The following is a 19,007-nucleotide window of genomic DNA, read 5'->3' as shown; positions in this document are numbered from 1 at the left end:
CTATAAATACAAACGCCAGTAAGAAGTGTCAAATAGTTAACCATCTAAGCTTCACAGTATTATGTAGACTAATGAAATTTGGAAATTGCAAAACCATATAAGAATAAATAAGTACTAATGTAAATTTTTTAGATGACTTAACATTCTACAGATAGGCGCGAACTCAGTAGTGGAGTAGGATGGAGCTGGAAAGTTAGGCATACCACCATATGAGAACCAATAAATATAACTTTTCATTTAAGCAACATGTATCAGAACGAATAAATCAAAAATCTTACAAGATAAACACACATCTCGAAAGCTGCAGAGAGTGTTACCAATGGCTTACATGGTGTGAACCAACGGTTCTACTGAGAACTATGAAATTATTTCAAGATCTCCCCTATACGAATATACTCCAACTTAATATGCGTCTGTGCAACGAAAAGTGGAGGAGTCAGGCTGGTAAAATTCAACAGATTGAATAAATCGACTAATGGTGATTTGATTTATTTATAATACTTGTAAGCTTTTTTACCAAACAATATGATTAAACAGTTACCTTCTAACCAGGCAGCAGATAATCGACTAAGTATTAAATGAAGATATCAAGTCAGTCAGAAGACAAAATTATGAATTTATTAATCTATGATATGTAGATGAAGCTGTAAGAAATTCTCTCAATATCATTAGTATTCATCTAATTTAAGACTAGATGTCATAACCTATTTCACTGTTCATTATGCAAACGTATATAAATATATTGAAATTAGACTTTATCACACTCTTTACATTTATGGTTAGTCAGAACGTGTATCAAACAAACTAGCATAAACATGATTTTATTATACAAATTAACTTTCAATTATGTAAGTATATATGTATGTAGTTGTTGAACATCACATATAGGCAGACCCATACAAGTCTACTAATTCACACATCAACAACTAATGATCATACTTATACATTCATTCCCTAGTCATATCAACAAAAATCGTGTTATGAAAAAAATGTGATAAATGAAAAAAATATTTATTGTTAAAAAGAATTTATTAAAATTTATTTCATTTTATTACGAAAATTGATGCAACAATAATCAAATTTGAAAACACACACACACACAGATAAAACATGAACAAGGAGACTAACGAAGACTTCAATTTTAGAGGAGTTTATAAATATATGTAAGCATAAGGATATCTTAGTACGTAGAACGTGAGTTTAAATATAAAAAGAAAAAAAGAATTAGTGCAATTTATTTGGAAGAGTATATATTTTCAACTACATTAAGTGGGAGGTATATAAAGGGGGAGGAACAAAGAGAAGAAACTGACAAAATCAAAAAAAGGTTAATAGAGAAGAACAAAAAATGTGAACACTAAAGTTTGTATTTTATGGAGAGAAAACAAATTGAAATATAATTTAATGTATGAATAACGTACACACACACACACACACAAGTGTGTTCCGTTTTAATTTGGGGAACTCAGACAAGAAACAATAAATTAATTATAATACTGTCAGATAATGTAAACTCCTCTTTTGAATTAAAATTTAAATATTCCTTCAACAATTCTTAGAGTAATATATTTTTGTGGAGAAAAACAACACATTAACGTGTGTATGTGTGTGTATATGAAAAACTAAAATGGTGGAATTATTGAGTAATAAGTTGAAATGAATCAAAATGGTAAACAACCTGTTGTAAAAAAAAATCGATGAGTGCTAAAAAAAAATCAATTGATCAATTATGAAACAACAGAATCTAACTGTTTAATACTGAGACAAGAACCACTTTCGATAACAATGTTCTGTTGATCATAGGAACCATTTCAAATGATGTCGTTTTATCTCGAACTAACCAATCATCATCATTTTATGAGAAAAAAAACACATTCGTATATATTTGGTACATACAAAAATGGATATCTTGGGAAATTTAGTTATATTAAAAAGTCAGGAATAAGATGGACGGAAGAAAAATACCGAAAAACAATAATACTGTGTTGTCTCACAAAATTACTTTTTTATAAAGAAAAAAAAACAAAAATATGGCAAACTGCCATTTTCGTCGGTATAAGGGAATGGATGATACAAGGTATAAATGTAATACTATATAAATAAAAATACTAATAATTAAACAAACGAATACAAAATGGAATGATGTTAAACAAGCTAACAAAGAAGCACAAAACTTAAACACAATTATATCATCATCATCATGTTGGTTTACGACCACATATACTGTAGGCAAAACGTTCATAGTCTAATGCACCAGAATCTCCCCTTGGTCCATTTAATACAGGCATATTCTGTAAACAATATTCAGCATCACCGGCAGAAAGACGTTCTTTGATATCCTGAGCAGTGATATACCCCTAAAACAATATAAACAAGAGATTTTAAAAACAATTTAATTCTTGTTCTTCAGTGAAATCATAATTTAGTTAGAAGTGAAAAAATACAATTCAAACTAACAACTGATAAAGCGATCAAATATTGATCTCGATATCATGAAGGGTAGATATCCATTGTATTCATTAGATTCTTGAAAGTTGATTCATAATCCAATTCAGTTCAGACCATAAGAAGCTAAAATACTAAATCCTTTATTACTAACAACGCTACTAACCGAATTATTCAAGCTATAGCTTGGATGATTCGAAGAATACATAAGTTACTCACATTATGTTGTGGATGAAATGCCTTATGTATTTTATATCGTCGGCAAAAAAAGGAATCTCGTAAGGCATATGACTGTCAACAAAACTTGGTTCCGAACATCAATGATACTAAACAAGTTGAATATAGGGTAAAACATGGGGACAAATTTTATGTATGCAATAAAACATATTTTCCATATAGCTGGCTTTATGGTTTTGCTGACTGAATATGATTGGGCAGGCTTTATATATATATATATATATATATATATATATATATTACGAAGAGTAGTAGCCCTAGTACTTCCATGTTTGAGACCCCACTATGATATTGTGTTTTTATTCAGACTTTAAATAGACTAATATGCAAGTAAAACTTATGTGACACAAACAGCGGTAGTAGAAAAACAATAAGTTGATATGCCTGTTGCAGTTAGTTGGCAAAAACGCTGAACGTGTAACAACAAAGGGAAAAACAGGAAAAGATTAAAGTACGCGAACCCTATGTACAAAACTACGTAAAAACAAAAACTTAGAGCAAAATAACTAATAGTTCAAAAGAGCAAAACTTAAATATAAAGTCGTCCAGAGTTATAGGATTGTCCCTAATAAAACACCGATGACCAACAGAGGCTGATTATGTCAGAAAATCAATTGTTCACGTCGCTATACTTCAAACACCAATCTAATTTTAATATATTGTTCAGTCTCTCTAAATCACTGATGGAGACGAAGATCATATAACTTACTGTATACTGAAATGGAAAGGGTTCCGATATTCGGGTTTTCATTGAACACTTAGACTAAAAGTTCCAAACTTGACCATTCAGTTCGTAATTGAATAATCGAAACAAATGGAATTATTTCTACGTTATTACTGATCTTACTTATCGACAAATGGTTATAAAGAATTACATAACTAAAACGAGTACCCTGATTATGGAAAGAAGAAATCATCTAGCTTTCACTTTCAATATAACACTGTGAATTACAAAATGAAAATTCTACGTGTGCAGTTCAGTAAGCGACCAGTAAATGAATACTAATAGTACAAAGCGAATTTAATTCATCAATTATAAACAACAACGTAGAATCTGGAATAGATATGGATCGAAAAAAGTCGGTGTATTATACATTTACAGATAGGAAGGAGGAAAATTGGCATGGTGAAATGTTAAAAAGTCAAAACAAAAAGAAGCGTATCAATCTAAATAGCGGATTAAGCATAACTAATTAATACTGTTCAAAATGGGAAGAATGAACATCGAGAGATAAAAAATTTGAAAATCTATATATGGCATTTGAAATAATTTTTAACTATATCAACCAGTCAAATATTACGATTACATCGTGGACATTAATCTGAACATCTGTACCATATTGCACAGCTCAGCTGAATAGTGAGTGATTTCATGATATAGTGGCAGTTTTTGGGTTTGACCTCACTATCCTAAATGGTTCAATTAAAATGGATATACAGTGAATTTCATACTCTTGATAAAATTATGTAAACAACTGCATACATAACTAGTTGTACATCTAAACTAAAGCGCCTAATGACGATATCCTAAATACTTCTGAATGAATTTTAAATTATGTCAGTTACTGTAGAATAAGGATTATAAAAACAGAACTATATAATATACTCTGTGGAGACTAAGCTTACTTTGTCACCTCCAAGTGTTTTAAATGATTGAATAAGTTGTTCTTCAGTTGCCTCGTCAACATTATCTCGTGTCATAAAGTTCAAGAATGCATCGAATGATATGTAACCTGTATGACCGGGATCAACTTCATTAACAATACGTGAGAAGTCCGTTTCCGCCTGACAATTTAAAATAAATAAACAAAAAACAATGAAAGGATGAGCAGGAAACAAAAAAGGAGGACTAGATTAGTATTTATAGATGATAACAAATAAACTGTTTCATCATTTGGCTTTCCGTAGTTAAATAATACAAATCATTTTTTACTGACTTAGTGAAAACAACTACTGATATAAAATAGACACCAAGAAAAGTATACGCCATATGAATAAGAAAGTGATATTGTGAAGCCGTAGAGAGAGTATAACTGAAATTATTAAATGGAAAAATAAACAAACGAATGATGGGACTAAAATGCACCACATCAGAATAAGTTTCTTTCCGGCTTACGCTATGCATAAATTAGTCTCATCACTCACACCACTAGTGCTCACATGAATAGCCAGATAAACAGACATTTCGACCAACTCCAATGGCTTACAGTCAACAGTAAATCCATACAAAGGATTTTATCAGTCTTCTTAAGTTACTTTGTATTTAAAAGATGCAAAGTACACGTATTACCTGCGGATATTGATTGGGAAATGATTAAGTGCGATTCGTTTAGCAAGTACAGTTTTATATACCGAGTCAACTTTATTCTAAATAACATGAAAAAATATATATGAGGATTGAAGAAAAAATACAATTAACCATTAGTTAAACTTAATTTCTTGTACGTAACTAAGGAAAACTGATATTGTATGATGAAACAATTTTATTCTATTTGTTGTCTTACTTTTATTCCAACTTGGACAAGCAAGATCAAATTCATGAAATGGACCAGAACCTCATTAGCTTTTTTATGGTATTATAAATATTTAATATAGATATTAAAAATATCTACACTTATTGTACAAGACTGATTAGTCCGTAAAGCTAACAAGTTCATTTTTTAAAAGCCCATATTTCAAAATGGCTAAATTCAGTGATGAATATATATCTTGGTATTATAATTTTAAGAAGAATAAATACCTGATTTTTCCAATGATGAATTAACGATTATTATCAACTAAAGCCAACTTGAATAACACTTAAAGCTGAGTAGTAAAACCTTTTCTTTTTTTGAAAAGCACACATTTTTGATAAGATATGAAATCAACATAATATCGACCTTCTTCTGTAATTTACTGCATCAATATAAATAATAAAACTGTTAGCATTCACCATGTACTGAACCTTTATTGTTTTATTACGATAGACAAATTATTATACAAGACGTTCTTTTCTTTCCTTATTTGACAATTAAACATATAAGATGATCATAACGATAATAGAATTTCAGACAAATTGTGTCAAGACAAGATTTCAAAAAGCTCTTATGAGTTGTTGACTCAATCGCTCAATTAACTGACTACAAAAATATCTAACTGTTGATATTCCATTATATCACTGTAAGCACTGAATACTTCTTTTAGTTATGATGATTTCAATAATCATCAAAACAACTGTCGATCGTCATTCATTACACTCAATGTTTAATCGACTAATTTTTTTTTGCCTTTCTCAATCAAAATCTAATTGAATAGAGCTAGAAGTATATACAAGTAGTAGGTAGTTGATTAAAATTACTAATTGTCTGTTTTTTGGTCTTTTTTTCTTTGAAATTATAGTTGATAAGTACATAGAGACAAATAAAACTGATTAATAGTTAATTAACTCATTTGAAATTATCTTGATTGATAATAGGTAATAAACTATACTAGATGAAATAGACAATAAACTACAAACTTTATTATCTATGCTTATTATAAATACAAAATTAAACTTAAACAGACATTAATTATTTGTAATATCCCAATGAGTAGAAAAATGAGATTTTCTGACGTTTCGTGACTCAGTGTAGGCCACCTCTTCACAGATTTATTCTCTCTCATTGGGGTATTACATATATATTAATTTTTATAACAACCTACCCAATGCTCAATTTATTCAAAATTATTAAACAGACATTGTACATAAATCACAGTTAAGATAATGTAGGGTACAAGTTTAAAAAATACATGATGATAAAACTTGAGGGAAATTTTTTTTAAAAGAAAACAATACATTTAAACAAAACAAAAAGATAATGACTAATAAAAGGTCAAATTTATACATTCAGGGAACGAAGATTTAAGAAAAAAATCGGTCAGTCATTTAAACTTGCTTCAAGTTTGACTTAATGAAGTCTTCTTTTTCTGTAGCAGTTACGAGTATTATCTGACAGACAATGAACTTGAACTTTTAAAAAAAAATATACAAATAAAAAGATGGGATTTGTCAAGTAAATCTACACAACTTTTTCCAAACTACTAATAACCCATGTAACATTTGTGAAAACTATCATCAACTAATTGATTATAATGCATCCGGTTATCAAATTTAACTAAACATTTAACCTCTTACAAAAAATATTACAAAATGAACTATATACGGTCAAACATAATGCTGACAGGAAAAAAAATCGTAAATCTTGCAGACTAACATGATTAGAACACGTACAAAGGATGTGAATGATAAATCATTTAGACTCGGATAAGAGTTGGGATTTTTAAAAAGGGACCTATAAATGTAAATATAAATAGCAACGACAACAACAACAACAGGATAGAAAATATAAATGGAATGCTGATGTGTATTATATAAGAAATTGTAAATTATGGTAAGGATAGGTTTTGTGTGGAATAATTCAATTTGAACGTATTTTTCGTCAAACAAGACTAACATTAGATAGGAAGCCAATGAAAATCAGGCGAAGCACTAGATAGTTGTTTCGTCCCAGTTTGTATGCTTCATCAGATGTATAGATGCATGATGTACGGTACATTAATTGTATTCTAACTGGGTAATGGACAGTGGGTTAATAAACTCTTGGGTTCGACAGTAAATGAGATTATAGCTATGCACAGTTGAAAATTTCTAAACAAGGATGAGACAACTAGTTTTAAGTAAATCTCCCAATAACTGTCGGTCTGTGACAGAAACTATCTACAAACTATAATTCGCCACAATAAGAAATCAGTGAAATATATACTACCTTAATCGGAATAAAATAAAATTGACATATATCGAATAAAACCTGACCTATTCTTATCAAAACTGATTGTTTCTATGTATGTATACAATAAGAAATACATACACACAAAGAGATAAATCACAATGAGGAACCCTACAATTTATATTTTAGATGTTGGTGAAACTTGAAATACAAACATGAACATCCAAAAGCCAATGATTGGTGTTAGGTCGGCTTACAATAAACTCTATCAGAGCCTCCAGAGAGGCTCATAAAGAGCCCAACCAATCAGCGATTAGTTAAAAGCTATGCTACTAAAATGCTACTAAAATAACAAGGTCCTGATTGGCTGTTAACATACTGTTACTATGGGATCTCAAGGTCTTTTAGTTACTGTAAAACCCCTGTTTTTCTGTACATAATTGAACCTTGTAGTAAAGTGCTTCTCTGATACTCGTGTCTTCTTACTGGTCTTACAAGTCGCTGAGTAGTGCTAGGCCGGGGTTATCCGAATAGCTAGGATCCGAATAAAGCGTCCAAACTACGAGACATAACAGTGGCGACGGGGATTTCGGCAAAAAAAACAAACAATTGTTGTCGAGGTTTTTGGTACACAAAAAAAAATACAACAATTGTCGTCGAGGATTCTGGCAAAAAGAAATACAGCAACCGAGACGTGATTTGGTAATCAAACAAGCTGTAATAATTGCCGGTGAATTTTCGGAGTTATTATTATTATCAGCAGAAAAAAATGACGATTTCTTTAGAACAGGCGCTGATAATCTTAGAGCACCGGCAACAACAGATGCTAGCCTTCCAGCAGCAACTAATTGAAACAGTCTTGGACAAGTTTTTCAATAATGGTGCTAAAATGGCCGTCCCAGAAGAACGCCAAGTTGAGGGTTCAATTCCCTTTATATCTGATGGAAAATGCAAAATGGGTAAGTTGGCCGGTTCAGAGCAAGACAATATCTTGCTAAATGCACATGAAACTGTGACAGTATCAGATGTCAAAGAAAAACAAGGTTCCGTAGACAAAGCCCTGAGCCCAGAGTCTAATGAAGCACCACTCAATCCGCCGATTTCTGAAGACAAACTTCAGTCAGAATTAAACTACGGGTTACATGATATCGGCCAAGAAAGCTGGAATGGTGCACATGATTTTGATGAAAATTCTTATGAAGATGAGGAAACTAAGTCGGTTGAATCAAATGCTGATCAAAAACCTAAGGCAATTTCATTAGATGATGATTCCCCTAGCTATCAAATATCCTCCAGTGAAAATCTTAATGAATTTGATGGAGATGTTTCAGAAAAGCCAAATTCCGATGACCTAAAATCAAATATCGTTCATCATCATCTATTCATTTCTAGTGGATTCTGCATTCAATACGAGAAATGTGTTCTAAATAAAGTCATATTAATTGTAAATTGGAGATATGAAGATCCAACATTATTTCGTGGGGGAGGAAATGTTGGAGAATTTCAACCTACAGATAATTTTTTTAAAATCAGAATCTAATCTTCGAATCTTCAAAAAAAAGGGAAGTGTTAGGTCGGCTTACAATAAACTCTATCAGAGCCTCCAGAGAGGCTCATAAAGAGCCCAACCAATCAGCGATTAGTTAAAAGCTATGCTACTAAAATGCTACTAAAATAACAAGGTCCTGATTGGCTGTTAACATACTGTTACTATGGGATCTCAAGGTCTTTTAGTTACTGTAAAACCCCTGTTTTTCTGTACATAATTGAACCTTGTAGTAAAGTGCTTCTCTGATACTCGTGTCTTCTTACTGGTCTTACAAGTCGCTGAGTAGTGCTAGGCCGGGGTTATCCGAATAGCTAGGATCCGAATAAAGCGTCCAAACTACGAGCCATATCAATTGGCATTTGAAAAAAACGGAGATGACCTCAACACGAAAGCTGAATCCACTGAGTGAGACGAAAGTAACCTAAAAAAGACTTGTTAACTAAAGTCAAGACCACCACTGAAAACTAAAATCATTAAACGGAGTTATAGTGGGAGGCCATGACAAGTGAAATTCGACCACATCGAGTACGAGCAATAAATGAGGGCTCCATAATATCGCGAATCGATAGAAATTAGACATTAACACCGGTGGATACCAACTCAGTGGGATAGAGATTAGGCGCTCGGGCGCATGGTCAGGAACCATGGGTCTGATCCTCGGATCCTGGGCCGTGGATGCGCACTACCAAGGAGTTCTGTGTAGGGATGGAAAGGCCGTCTAGTGCATCCAGGTCTAGACAAGATCAGTTTGTGATTTAAACTATCACAATTTTACGATCTCCACAAAATTATGTACCAAGTAAATATTTAATGTAACATAATGAACATAAAATTTACGACGGTTATAATAAATTCTGTCTAATTGAAGCATATATTTAAAGAAGACCTATCGTTAATAGATAGTTCTGTTTAACGAACTAATCTTCAACTACTCATTTTATTAGCATATTTTCGTTTATTCAAGGATTAACCTAAATTGGAATTAACTCACTCAATAGATACTTGGGTATGGGTTGTGAGAAGGATAATGATACTAACTGTTCGTCCAAAAGTGAAGTTGGTGGACTGGTATGCAAACCTGAGACTTAGTGGCTAAAAGTCGAATGTCCGACCAATTAAGCCATCACCCAATTAGAACATCAGCATAATAGGCTGAGATGGATGAAGACGGAAATGCAAAACTGGAAATTTCTTATAGTCAATTCAATTATTATTCGGATACAGGTACCTGAGACAAAGATTGGATAACTGCATGCAATACAGTTGTCGATTGCTAATACTTTTTCTTTTCTTTGAAAACCAGTAACATTGAGCAAAACAATGCAAAAACGTTGAAATGAGTACTTCATATCAAAACTACGCTAATTACAAACACACTGGCAAAATCACTGTGAACTAGATCACAGAATCACTACTTCACCGATATGAAGTTGGAGAAACTAGTAGTTTAATTCCATCAATTGAATAGCATTACCTTATGAAAAGGTATATATAATACATATATATATTTACAAGAATCATAACTATCATCCTCACATGAAAAAAATAGATGATCGCTTTGATAAAATGTTAACAAATGAATCTATAGTAATGAATGGAAGCACTGGGTAGCGTATGAATAATTTGTTTTTCATTTCCATAATTCTTTATTGCACGTAGCTAAACAAGATTACATACCACTTTTAAGTAACAAAATATTAGCACGTTATATGATGGTCTAACGTTTTAATTTTTCAGAAACTAGGTCACATGGTTGAAAAACCAACATTTGAGTTCTACATTTGTGTTATAGCTTTTCAATGAGTTAATTAATATAAATGAAAAGGATATGCCTATGCACATACACATGTACAAATATTATTGGTTATATATATATATATATATTATCAAAAACCATTTAATAGAGTGAAAGGGTTTATTTAACAAACCAACCTGTTTACTCATAGAGATATTAAACTGCACGTACATGTGACGATTAAAATTGTTTTGTTTTATAAGCGAAAGAATTTCAGTGAAAATTTATTATCTTCAACTTTAAAAGCGATCTATGGTCAATGGTGAATATTATTTGATTAAACCATAAAAATGGCATGAATAGTTGCTAATTTTTAAAGCATACGTTTCGATAATATTCAATTACAATAAAGAAATACGAAGTATTAGTGAGGGGTGTCGTGGAGATTACTTACTTACTTACGCCTGTTAACCCTCGTCGAGGAGCATAGGCCGCACACCAGCATTTTCCATCCAACTCTGTCCTGAGCCATCTTTTCCAGTTCTTTCCAGTTGTTATTCATCCTTTTCATATCTGCTTCTATTTCCCCGCGTAATGTGTTCTTTGGCCTTCCTCTTTTCCGATTCCCTTCCGGATTCCAAGTTAGGGATTGCCTTGTAATGCACATTGGTTATTTCCTTAATGTATATCCGACCCACTTCCAACGTCTTTTCCTAATTTCCTCTTTAACTGGAAGCTGGTTTGTCCTCTCCCATAAAACGCTGTTGCTGATAGTATCCGGCCAATGGATGTTGAGTATTTTGCGTAGACAACTGTTTATAAATACTTGTACTCGTGGAGATCGCCTTAGTTTAAAAGTGGTATTTGTCACACGCTGAACTCAGTCGGGAGACATAAGAAATATGGAGGGCGGGCATTGACAACTATTTTATTCCAGTATAGCATTCCTCAACAGTGTGCACCTATAAATCCCAAGAACGGATCGGACTCATGGCCTTCAAGTCTTGCAGGAAGTGTTTAACTACCTACACAGAGAGGTATAAATACTGAATATTTAAATTGAAATATATGAGGCTATTGGAGAACGCGTGATTCAATAGCACAAAGTACTACGCAACAATCTCTCTTTAATTTTTCTTCTAACCGATATCATATAGTGTTGTGCTACTCCAGAACGCCAACCTTTGAAACAAGGAATTCAGATAAAAATTAAGGATGGAATCGCATATTTCGATAACATCTAGTCGAGATGAGACAGTAAATGAAACAATACCCCACTCAAAACTATTGAATGTCTACGATCAACAGTCAATTTATACCTGTGAGCCTAAAACAGTAAAAACCTTCACTAACTGATGCTGGTTAGACCTACGACTAGTCAAAAGTCATTCTTATTACCCACATTCTCCTATTCTACCTAGAATCAAACGTTGGTTTTGAAAGTGGGTTGTAATACGTAAAATAGACATGGAAAACTTTATTCAAGGCCTGTTCTCCATCCCGTTACGTTATATTCATGTCTACATGATATTTTCAATCGGACAGGACAAAAACAGATGCATCAATATTAGTGATAGATAACTCACCAGTAGATTTATTGTCACATGGTCCCTAGGATCTAACATGAATAAAGATTACAAACTGTATGCCGAGTAACATCCATCCAGTGACCTAGCACATATAATTCTTAGCCTATAATATTAGGTTGCAGGTTTGAATCCCACTCTAACTACATCAATTAGAACAGTTCCGACCATTAGTGATGAGATTAAAAGCAGCAAACCCAAGGTTCGAGGGCAAAGTCGTACTACTGACTGTACAGAGGTACACGATATGTCTTTGAAACATGCATACAGGATCCTAGTGTGGTCATTCACTTGACCTTACCTCACTAAAACGGAGAGCCGACGAGATACACCCTCCATGTGTCTGGCGACCCGATGGCTAGTTCTTGTGGACTGGCAGGTGTTGGCATAACACCAAGTACAAGAGAAGAACATGCACTATTAGAATGGATCCTCGTTAACAGTCGCCTATGTGCTGTTCGGCCAAACGGCTCCGTAAGAACTCGGAAGGATGGGGACACACGTCGTTGCCTTTTCTTCCTTTCTGCCTACGCTCCCACTGAATGCAGCCCGGATGAAGTGAAAAATGACTTTTACAGAAACCTCTCTGAAATTCTTCATAAAGCCAAACGCTCAGACATAGTACTCGTAGCAGGTGAGTTTAATGCTCGAGTGGGTAGCTTAAACCAAACAGAAAAACATTTAGGTAGGTATTTTAGTATTCCGGCTCGGCGAACTGATAATGGTGATCGTCTGTTGCAACTGTGCTCAGACAATCATTTATTTTTAGCAAACACTAATTTTAAGGAGAGACATTGTCTAACATGGCGACCACCTGAACCAAACCAACGATGGGCTCAGATAGACTATATTGCCATCAGTCATCGTGAGAGAGGCTTGATAGAAGATTGTCGCTCGTTCTGTAATACATGTTTAGACTGTGATTATGCTCCTTTACGAGAACGCATCTGTTTGCGCCCCACTGAACGTAGAAAAATAACACTAAGAAGACCCATTAGCATTGAACTGAGGGATGAGTAAGCCAAAAGTAGATTCAAGGAACAACTGAGGTCACAATTATACAGTTCTGGGAACGAGGTTGACCCAGATGTTGCTTGGAAAGATATACAAATAGCTGAGGAAACATAAACGGTTGGAAGAAAGTTAAGGGCGGCCAAACCAAAACGTGGTATCAGTCCTTCAAGTCACTAACCCCCAGTCTTAGCCATATTGGTAGATGCAGACTACTTGGTTGGGGTCCGCGTGACTACCGTAACCAATGGTTGGAGACTCTGGGTGACATGGCTCAGAGTGGATCACAATGGCGTAGGTGTATACATTCTTTTTCTGCTCTCAAACTATGAGATTAAAATTACTTTACACTTTTCTTTCTACGAACTCATTGTTTCTTCCTGAATCATATCCTTATACACAATCTTTTATATATTACTACTATTGACGTAACTGCTTCTATGAATTTGGTGTTCATCTAATGGTGCTAATGAGATTTGGCAACTTGGACCGATGCATATATGTGCCTGGTCCTGCGTTGTAGCTGACTGACTAAATTAGAACAGTAGGGTAATTACTTAGAACAGATTACAATAGACTGGTACAGTATATCATACTTTACTATTCAGTAAACAGTACTATAACATTATATACTCTATCGAACATAAAAATTTCACACAGAAAGTGCAATATTGTAAATTGGTAACGTTGTGGTAAATATACCCCTGATACTGTGCTAATAGTAGTAAACCGTCAGATGTCAATCAACAATTAGAAATTCATTCAGAAAAATTATGTTGAAATATGTTGAATGATTAAAACACAATTGGTCATAAATAAATATTGGATAGGATTAGACACAGTATCGTTACTCATACTTATTAGATATTATTATTATTATTCTATGTCAAAATGTTTAATCAAAACAGATTGAGAGCATACAATTAAAGAGTAAATTGTAATTTCAAAAACAATTGTAACATTTTGTGAAATATTATTTTGTTTCGCATTGATTTTTAATCTGAACAGCTTCTAGTGATTTTAAAAACAGATTGTTACCGTAATGTAATCATTAATAAAAATAGAAGACGAGTTACCAACTATTGGGGAATTTCGAACCTCCTTCTTATACCAAGCGATTACTTCATGATGGCAATATTACACAGACATACACAACAACAAAACTGTGATTTATAAAAAAAAAGTTTCTACAACCGAGCTTATTTTGTTTTGTCTAAATAACTCAAAGAAGAAACAGAAGTGTATGGCGATTTACCCAAATAGAAATGTAATGAAGTAAAACACTGAGTACTATTGAATTTCCTATGACTTTTTGACTGACGTCAACTTGTGGTAGCTATATAGTGATGAAAAACAGAATTTGAAAGTTATGCCATAATAACACATCCCTTTATTAACATTTGTCTATATGTCCATATTAAGAAAAAAACAAGTAACAAAAAAGAGAGTAAAAGCTAAGTTCTTTCAAAAATACAATCAGGGTGGACTTTTAATTATAAGTACTCTATATCGTGCATACTTCTACTCTGTATGAAATCAATAAGAATGTTATTATTACCAAGCAAATACACATTGTATTTAGACCAAGCTAATATATAATATATGTATATAATTGTAAAATGAGATAGTATTACTATAGAAAATTATATTATTGAAAAAGAAATTTGTTCCGAATACACATAAGTGATATAAATCTACAAAATATTCAATATAATCAACTCATCAAATACACGTTCATGTACTCGGCTTTGAGTTACACTTCCAATTATTTAAAAGATGGAGACATTTTCCAGTTGTCCAAACGAAATTAAGTAAGATAAGCCTGTAGTTTAAAACCTAGTGGTAGAGGGGTAAGCATTTAAGAAGTCACTGGTAGAAATATGATTTGAAACTAATCAACTAAAGACAAGAACAAGATAAAACCTAAAATCTAAACCGTTTAAAAATATGGTAATCAAAGGTATTCTATGGTCAACCAATTAATATATATATTGAAATAGAGGTAGCTGATCACAAAGTCACCAAAAAGATTAAGCGTGAAACGCTGAAGATGTACCTTCTTTTAAGTACAGTAATATTAGGTTGAAATCACGACACCAGTTACTATATGGTGATCAATTTACTTACTAACTGCTCATCTATGTCAAACAAGGCCCTAGTACATTAAAACCAAAAAAGGCGAATATTTACATATCAGAACTAAGGAATAACCAATACTAAGGTACTTTGTTATGTAAAATACAATGGATAACTAAATATATGTAAATATGTAGACAATATTTGTTTAAGACAAGCAAACAGACTGCATTGATAATGAGTTAAACTAAGAATATAGTGACTTTTTGACAATAACTGCAAACGTATGATACTAGGCATGTCACCATTCAGAAAACTGTGTATATACATACTCTAATCGTAATCAGGGCAGCACCTTGAATTTACCCTAACGTGTTCATGAAATAATCCTCTAAGAAATTTATCAATGAAAGCAGTTAAACATAGGAGAAATTTTCGTAGCTCTAAGTTTTGATAAAACAAATATAGAATGTAACACACAACTTGAATGAAGATATGACTAATTTATTAAGCGTAATTTTACTTCCTTAGCTTTAAATTGCACTCTTATCAAGACAGTAATACCAATTATATGTTCACCGTGAAAGAGAGGAAGTATGGTTCAAACCTGTAAGCTAACGGTTAAAAGTCAATTGTTCTAAAAGATGAGCAACTCCATTACAATAAAGTTGGAACACACTAAATTAAAGTGAAATACCAATTAATCTGTTTTATTCTCACTTAATTATTGTTAATAAACCTATCCATAACATATCGATTAAAAGCCTTTATGAGATCTAAGAAGAATTTTATAAATAGTGAAGTCTACCACAGAACAGATGAGAACAAATGAAACATAAATTCCACTGAAGTATTTACCAGCCACGCTACGATATATCAAATACTCCAACATCCATCACCAATAGAGTATAAATCAAAAGTGAACACTGAAAGGCTTCGTCAATTATTATTATCATCGACGATAAATACATTGGGTATTCGTAATATTCTGTTGCGTGATCTTAAAGATGAATATCTGACAAAATGAGTTTCATAAAGCTAAAAATGAACTGTAGTATGTGGTTTAAGAAATTCGAATCGATAATTTGAATAAACCCAATTTTTGGCAAGTGTGAACGGATTTTTCGCAAAGAAGGTATTTTCTCAACAGTGTCTAGAATCCCGATTCGTTTAAAACACTTATCGCATAACGCTCTACAATATCAACTAAAATCTCCAACTGTAGATACTGACACGAACCAGAAGAAATTCAGTTGCCTTATCTGCACAACCTAGATCACAGACATCACAGTCACCATGGATTGATGCTCATCCCCACACTGCCAAACTTGTTAGGTTATGCAACAAACAAAACATTGACAACAGATAAGGATAGTGATGAAGTGAGTCACCGTTTGTCACTAGAACATTTGATTAAAAACAATGTACATCTTGATCTGTGACCATCCTGCTTACGATAAACTATGTTACAAAACAATTACAGAGTTTGGAATAATACGAACAAAAAAGTCTCAATGATAATCTATTGAAAAGTAATGAAAACCAAGGTGCCCATTGAAAGATCAGAAAGCAGCCAAATTTTAATTAAATGTAAACACAATACATAAAATTACGATAGACGACAGATTATTCATCTACTATAGAAAATGTGGAAAACACTAACAAAAACAAAAATGATGATGGTAATAATTTACTTTGTTCCAAAATAAATCTAAATCATATGGTAATTTCATTAGAATTATATCCTAACGAGCGACAGCAGCAAATAGTATCAATTAAATTTAACCTAATGATTCATTGTTTAGTTTACTTTCATACGTCAGTAAACAATATTTATTTATTTGTTTATGTACTTAATATGAGGATATGTCTAGTAATATCGTTGTGAATAGATATGATCATTTAAGTAAATCTGTACAAAACTTGTTGTTCAAGTCATCATAGCAAATCTGTTGAAGATAAATGGATTAGCAATATATATAATAGCAGTAGTATCAGCGAGGCAATGGTTCAATGGTCAAGACGTCTGACTTTCAGCTACTAGGTCTGAATTTTAAAACCTACTTCACTTCTGCATGTGTAACCGAATAGTATCACTAGCTCTAACACTTAGAGTGTAGCTCAAAGTCGAGTACACGAATCAGTACCTGACAAATGAGTTGATGAAAAAATTAGTGATAGAAAAATAAGAATAAGAAACAGAGATTATGATTTGAGAAAGAATCTAAGAGCAACAAAGAATAAGTATCTGTTAGTGTGACTGATTTCGAGCCATGTCACGCAACAACTTCAACCATTGATCTCAATTATCGAGCAGATTCCTATTAGGTAATCTGCTCATAACAACGACTCTCAAACCAATGGACAATAACCTCATGAACCGATATTATTAAAAAAATCTTTTTATGCATTAAAAAAATAGTGATTTATGCTTGCACTTTACATATTTTGCACTCATAATAAGCTATATTTTATCAGGATGCAAGCATAAACGAGTGTTATGGATGAAATCACCAGGATTTCTGATGAATTTAAAGTTTAAGTTCGTTACATTATTACAACAACAGAAAAAATATCCAATACAAGAAATCTATTTGGCAGCCAAGACCAATTTCATGAGCCACATACTTCGTGGTTGTTGTCTCATCATAATAATCAACGTTACCAAGATAGATGGAGTGAAATTCGAATATTGAATCTAACGATCGGAAGTTAAGTTATATAATCGCTGATTTAAGATTTATTACAATATGAAGAATACCCATTCTAGCATATTTTAGGTAACATGAATTAAGTAAACCTCCTTAAAGGTTCAAAACTATAATCATTTTAGGATTATTACTATCATACATATTATATATATTACAAATACAAAACGTTAACTTCAGACGTGAAAGTGAAATTCTCGGAACTTACGCATACAGATCCACGAGAACCAGATGACAGATTTGGCAATGACTGTTAGAAAGCAAGTAGAAAATTTTTTAAAATGTCAGAAACTTTGTAATACAGAAAATGTTAAGTTGACTAGAGCTTTTTGTCAATTACCTTTAACTACGTAACGTATTCATTTCTTAATTCCTAAGTAGGTTAAAGCTCTCCAATAAGTGGAGAGGTGGCTTAATCGTGAAGACACTCAGACAGAACAGATTCGAGCTTTGCTCCACTTCAGGCTGGACGATCGGATAATACCACTAGCCTTCACACTTAGAGTATGGCTCATGACCAAGTACCTAGTGAATGATGTAATTATTATTTTTTGAAAAATTTTTAAAAATGCCCTCCAATCCACACGAACTCTTTAGATTTATTATAATTTAATCTGCATCATGTAAAACTAATACGATTCAACGCCAATGATGTGTGCAGTGGTCCACGCAAATAGGTTATTCGATGTTTAAAAATAATAATAATTTCCAGAGATGATAGTTCGGTTAAAAAGTATATTTTACTGGAAATTGTCATTAAGGCGCTATAGAATAGCAGCTTTTCGATGGTAACAAACGAGTAATCATTAACTGAAGTTCCGTGTTTTATTTATGAGTCTAAACAGAACATTTCTCTATTAGACTACAGCTTACGGAAAAGGAGTTATGCTGGAGAATGCACTATTTCTCAAAAAT

General features: G+C 32.7%; 1 protein-coding gene across 2 annotated transcripts in view; it reads right to left on the bottom strand.

The window, feature by feature from the left end:
• Window positions 1–1,645: 1,645 nt before the first annotated feature.
• The window catches only part of Smp_014780.1 (putative alpha-actinin), a gene marked incomplete at its 3' end in the record, with an annotated part of 33,065 nt that continues 15,703 nt past the window's right edge, over window positions 1,646–19,007 (bottom strand). The window contains exons 17-19 of one of the 2 annotated variants that reach the window (XM_018795730.1): window positions 18,301–18,342; window positions 4,309–4,467; window positions 1,646–2,357 (exon numbers count right to left, since the gene is read on the bottom strand). In XM_018795730.1, coding sequence (XP_018650013.1) covers window positions 2,199–2,357; window positions 4,309–4,467; window positions 18,301–18,342 — 360 coding nt within the window. The remainder of the gene's footprint in view (window positions 2,358–4,308; window positions 4,468–18,300; window positions 18,343–19,007) is intronic. The other variant, XM_018795729.1, reaches the window with a different exon arrangement.

This window comes from Schistosoma mansoni, chromosome 2, assembly GCF_000237925.1.
Source record: "Schistosoma mansoni strain Puerto Rico chromosome 2, complete genome".
In the NCBI taxonomy this organism is placed as follows: Eukaryota; Metazoa; Platyhelminthes; class Trematoda; order Strigeidida; family Schistosomatidae; genus Schistosoma; species Schistosoma mansoni.
The sequence above is the reverse complement of the archived record's forward strand: the minus strand, read 5'-3'. Positions and strand labels throughout refer to the sequence as shown.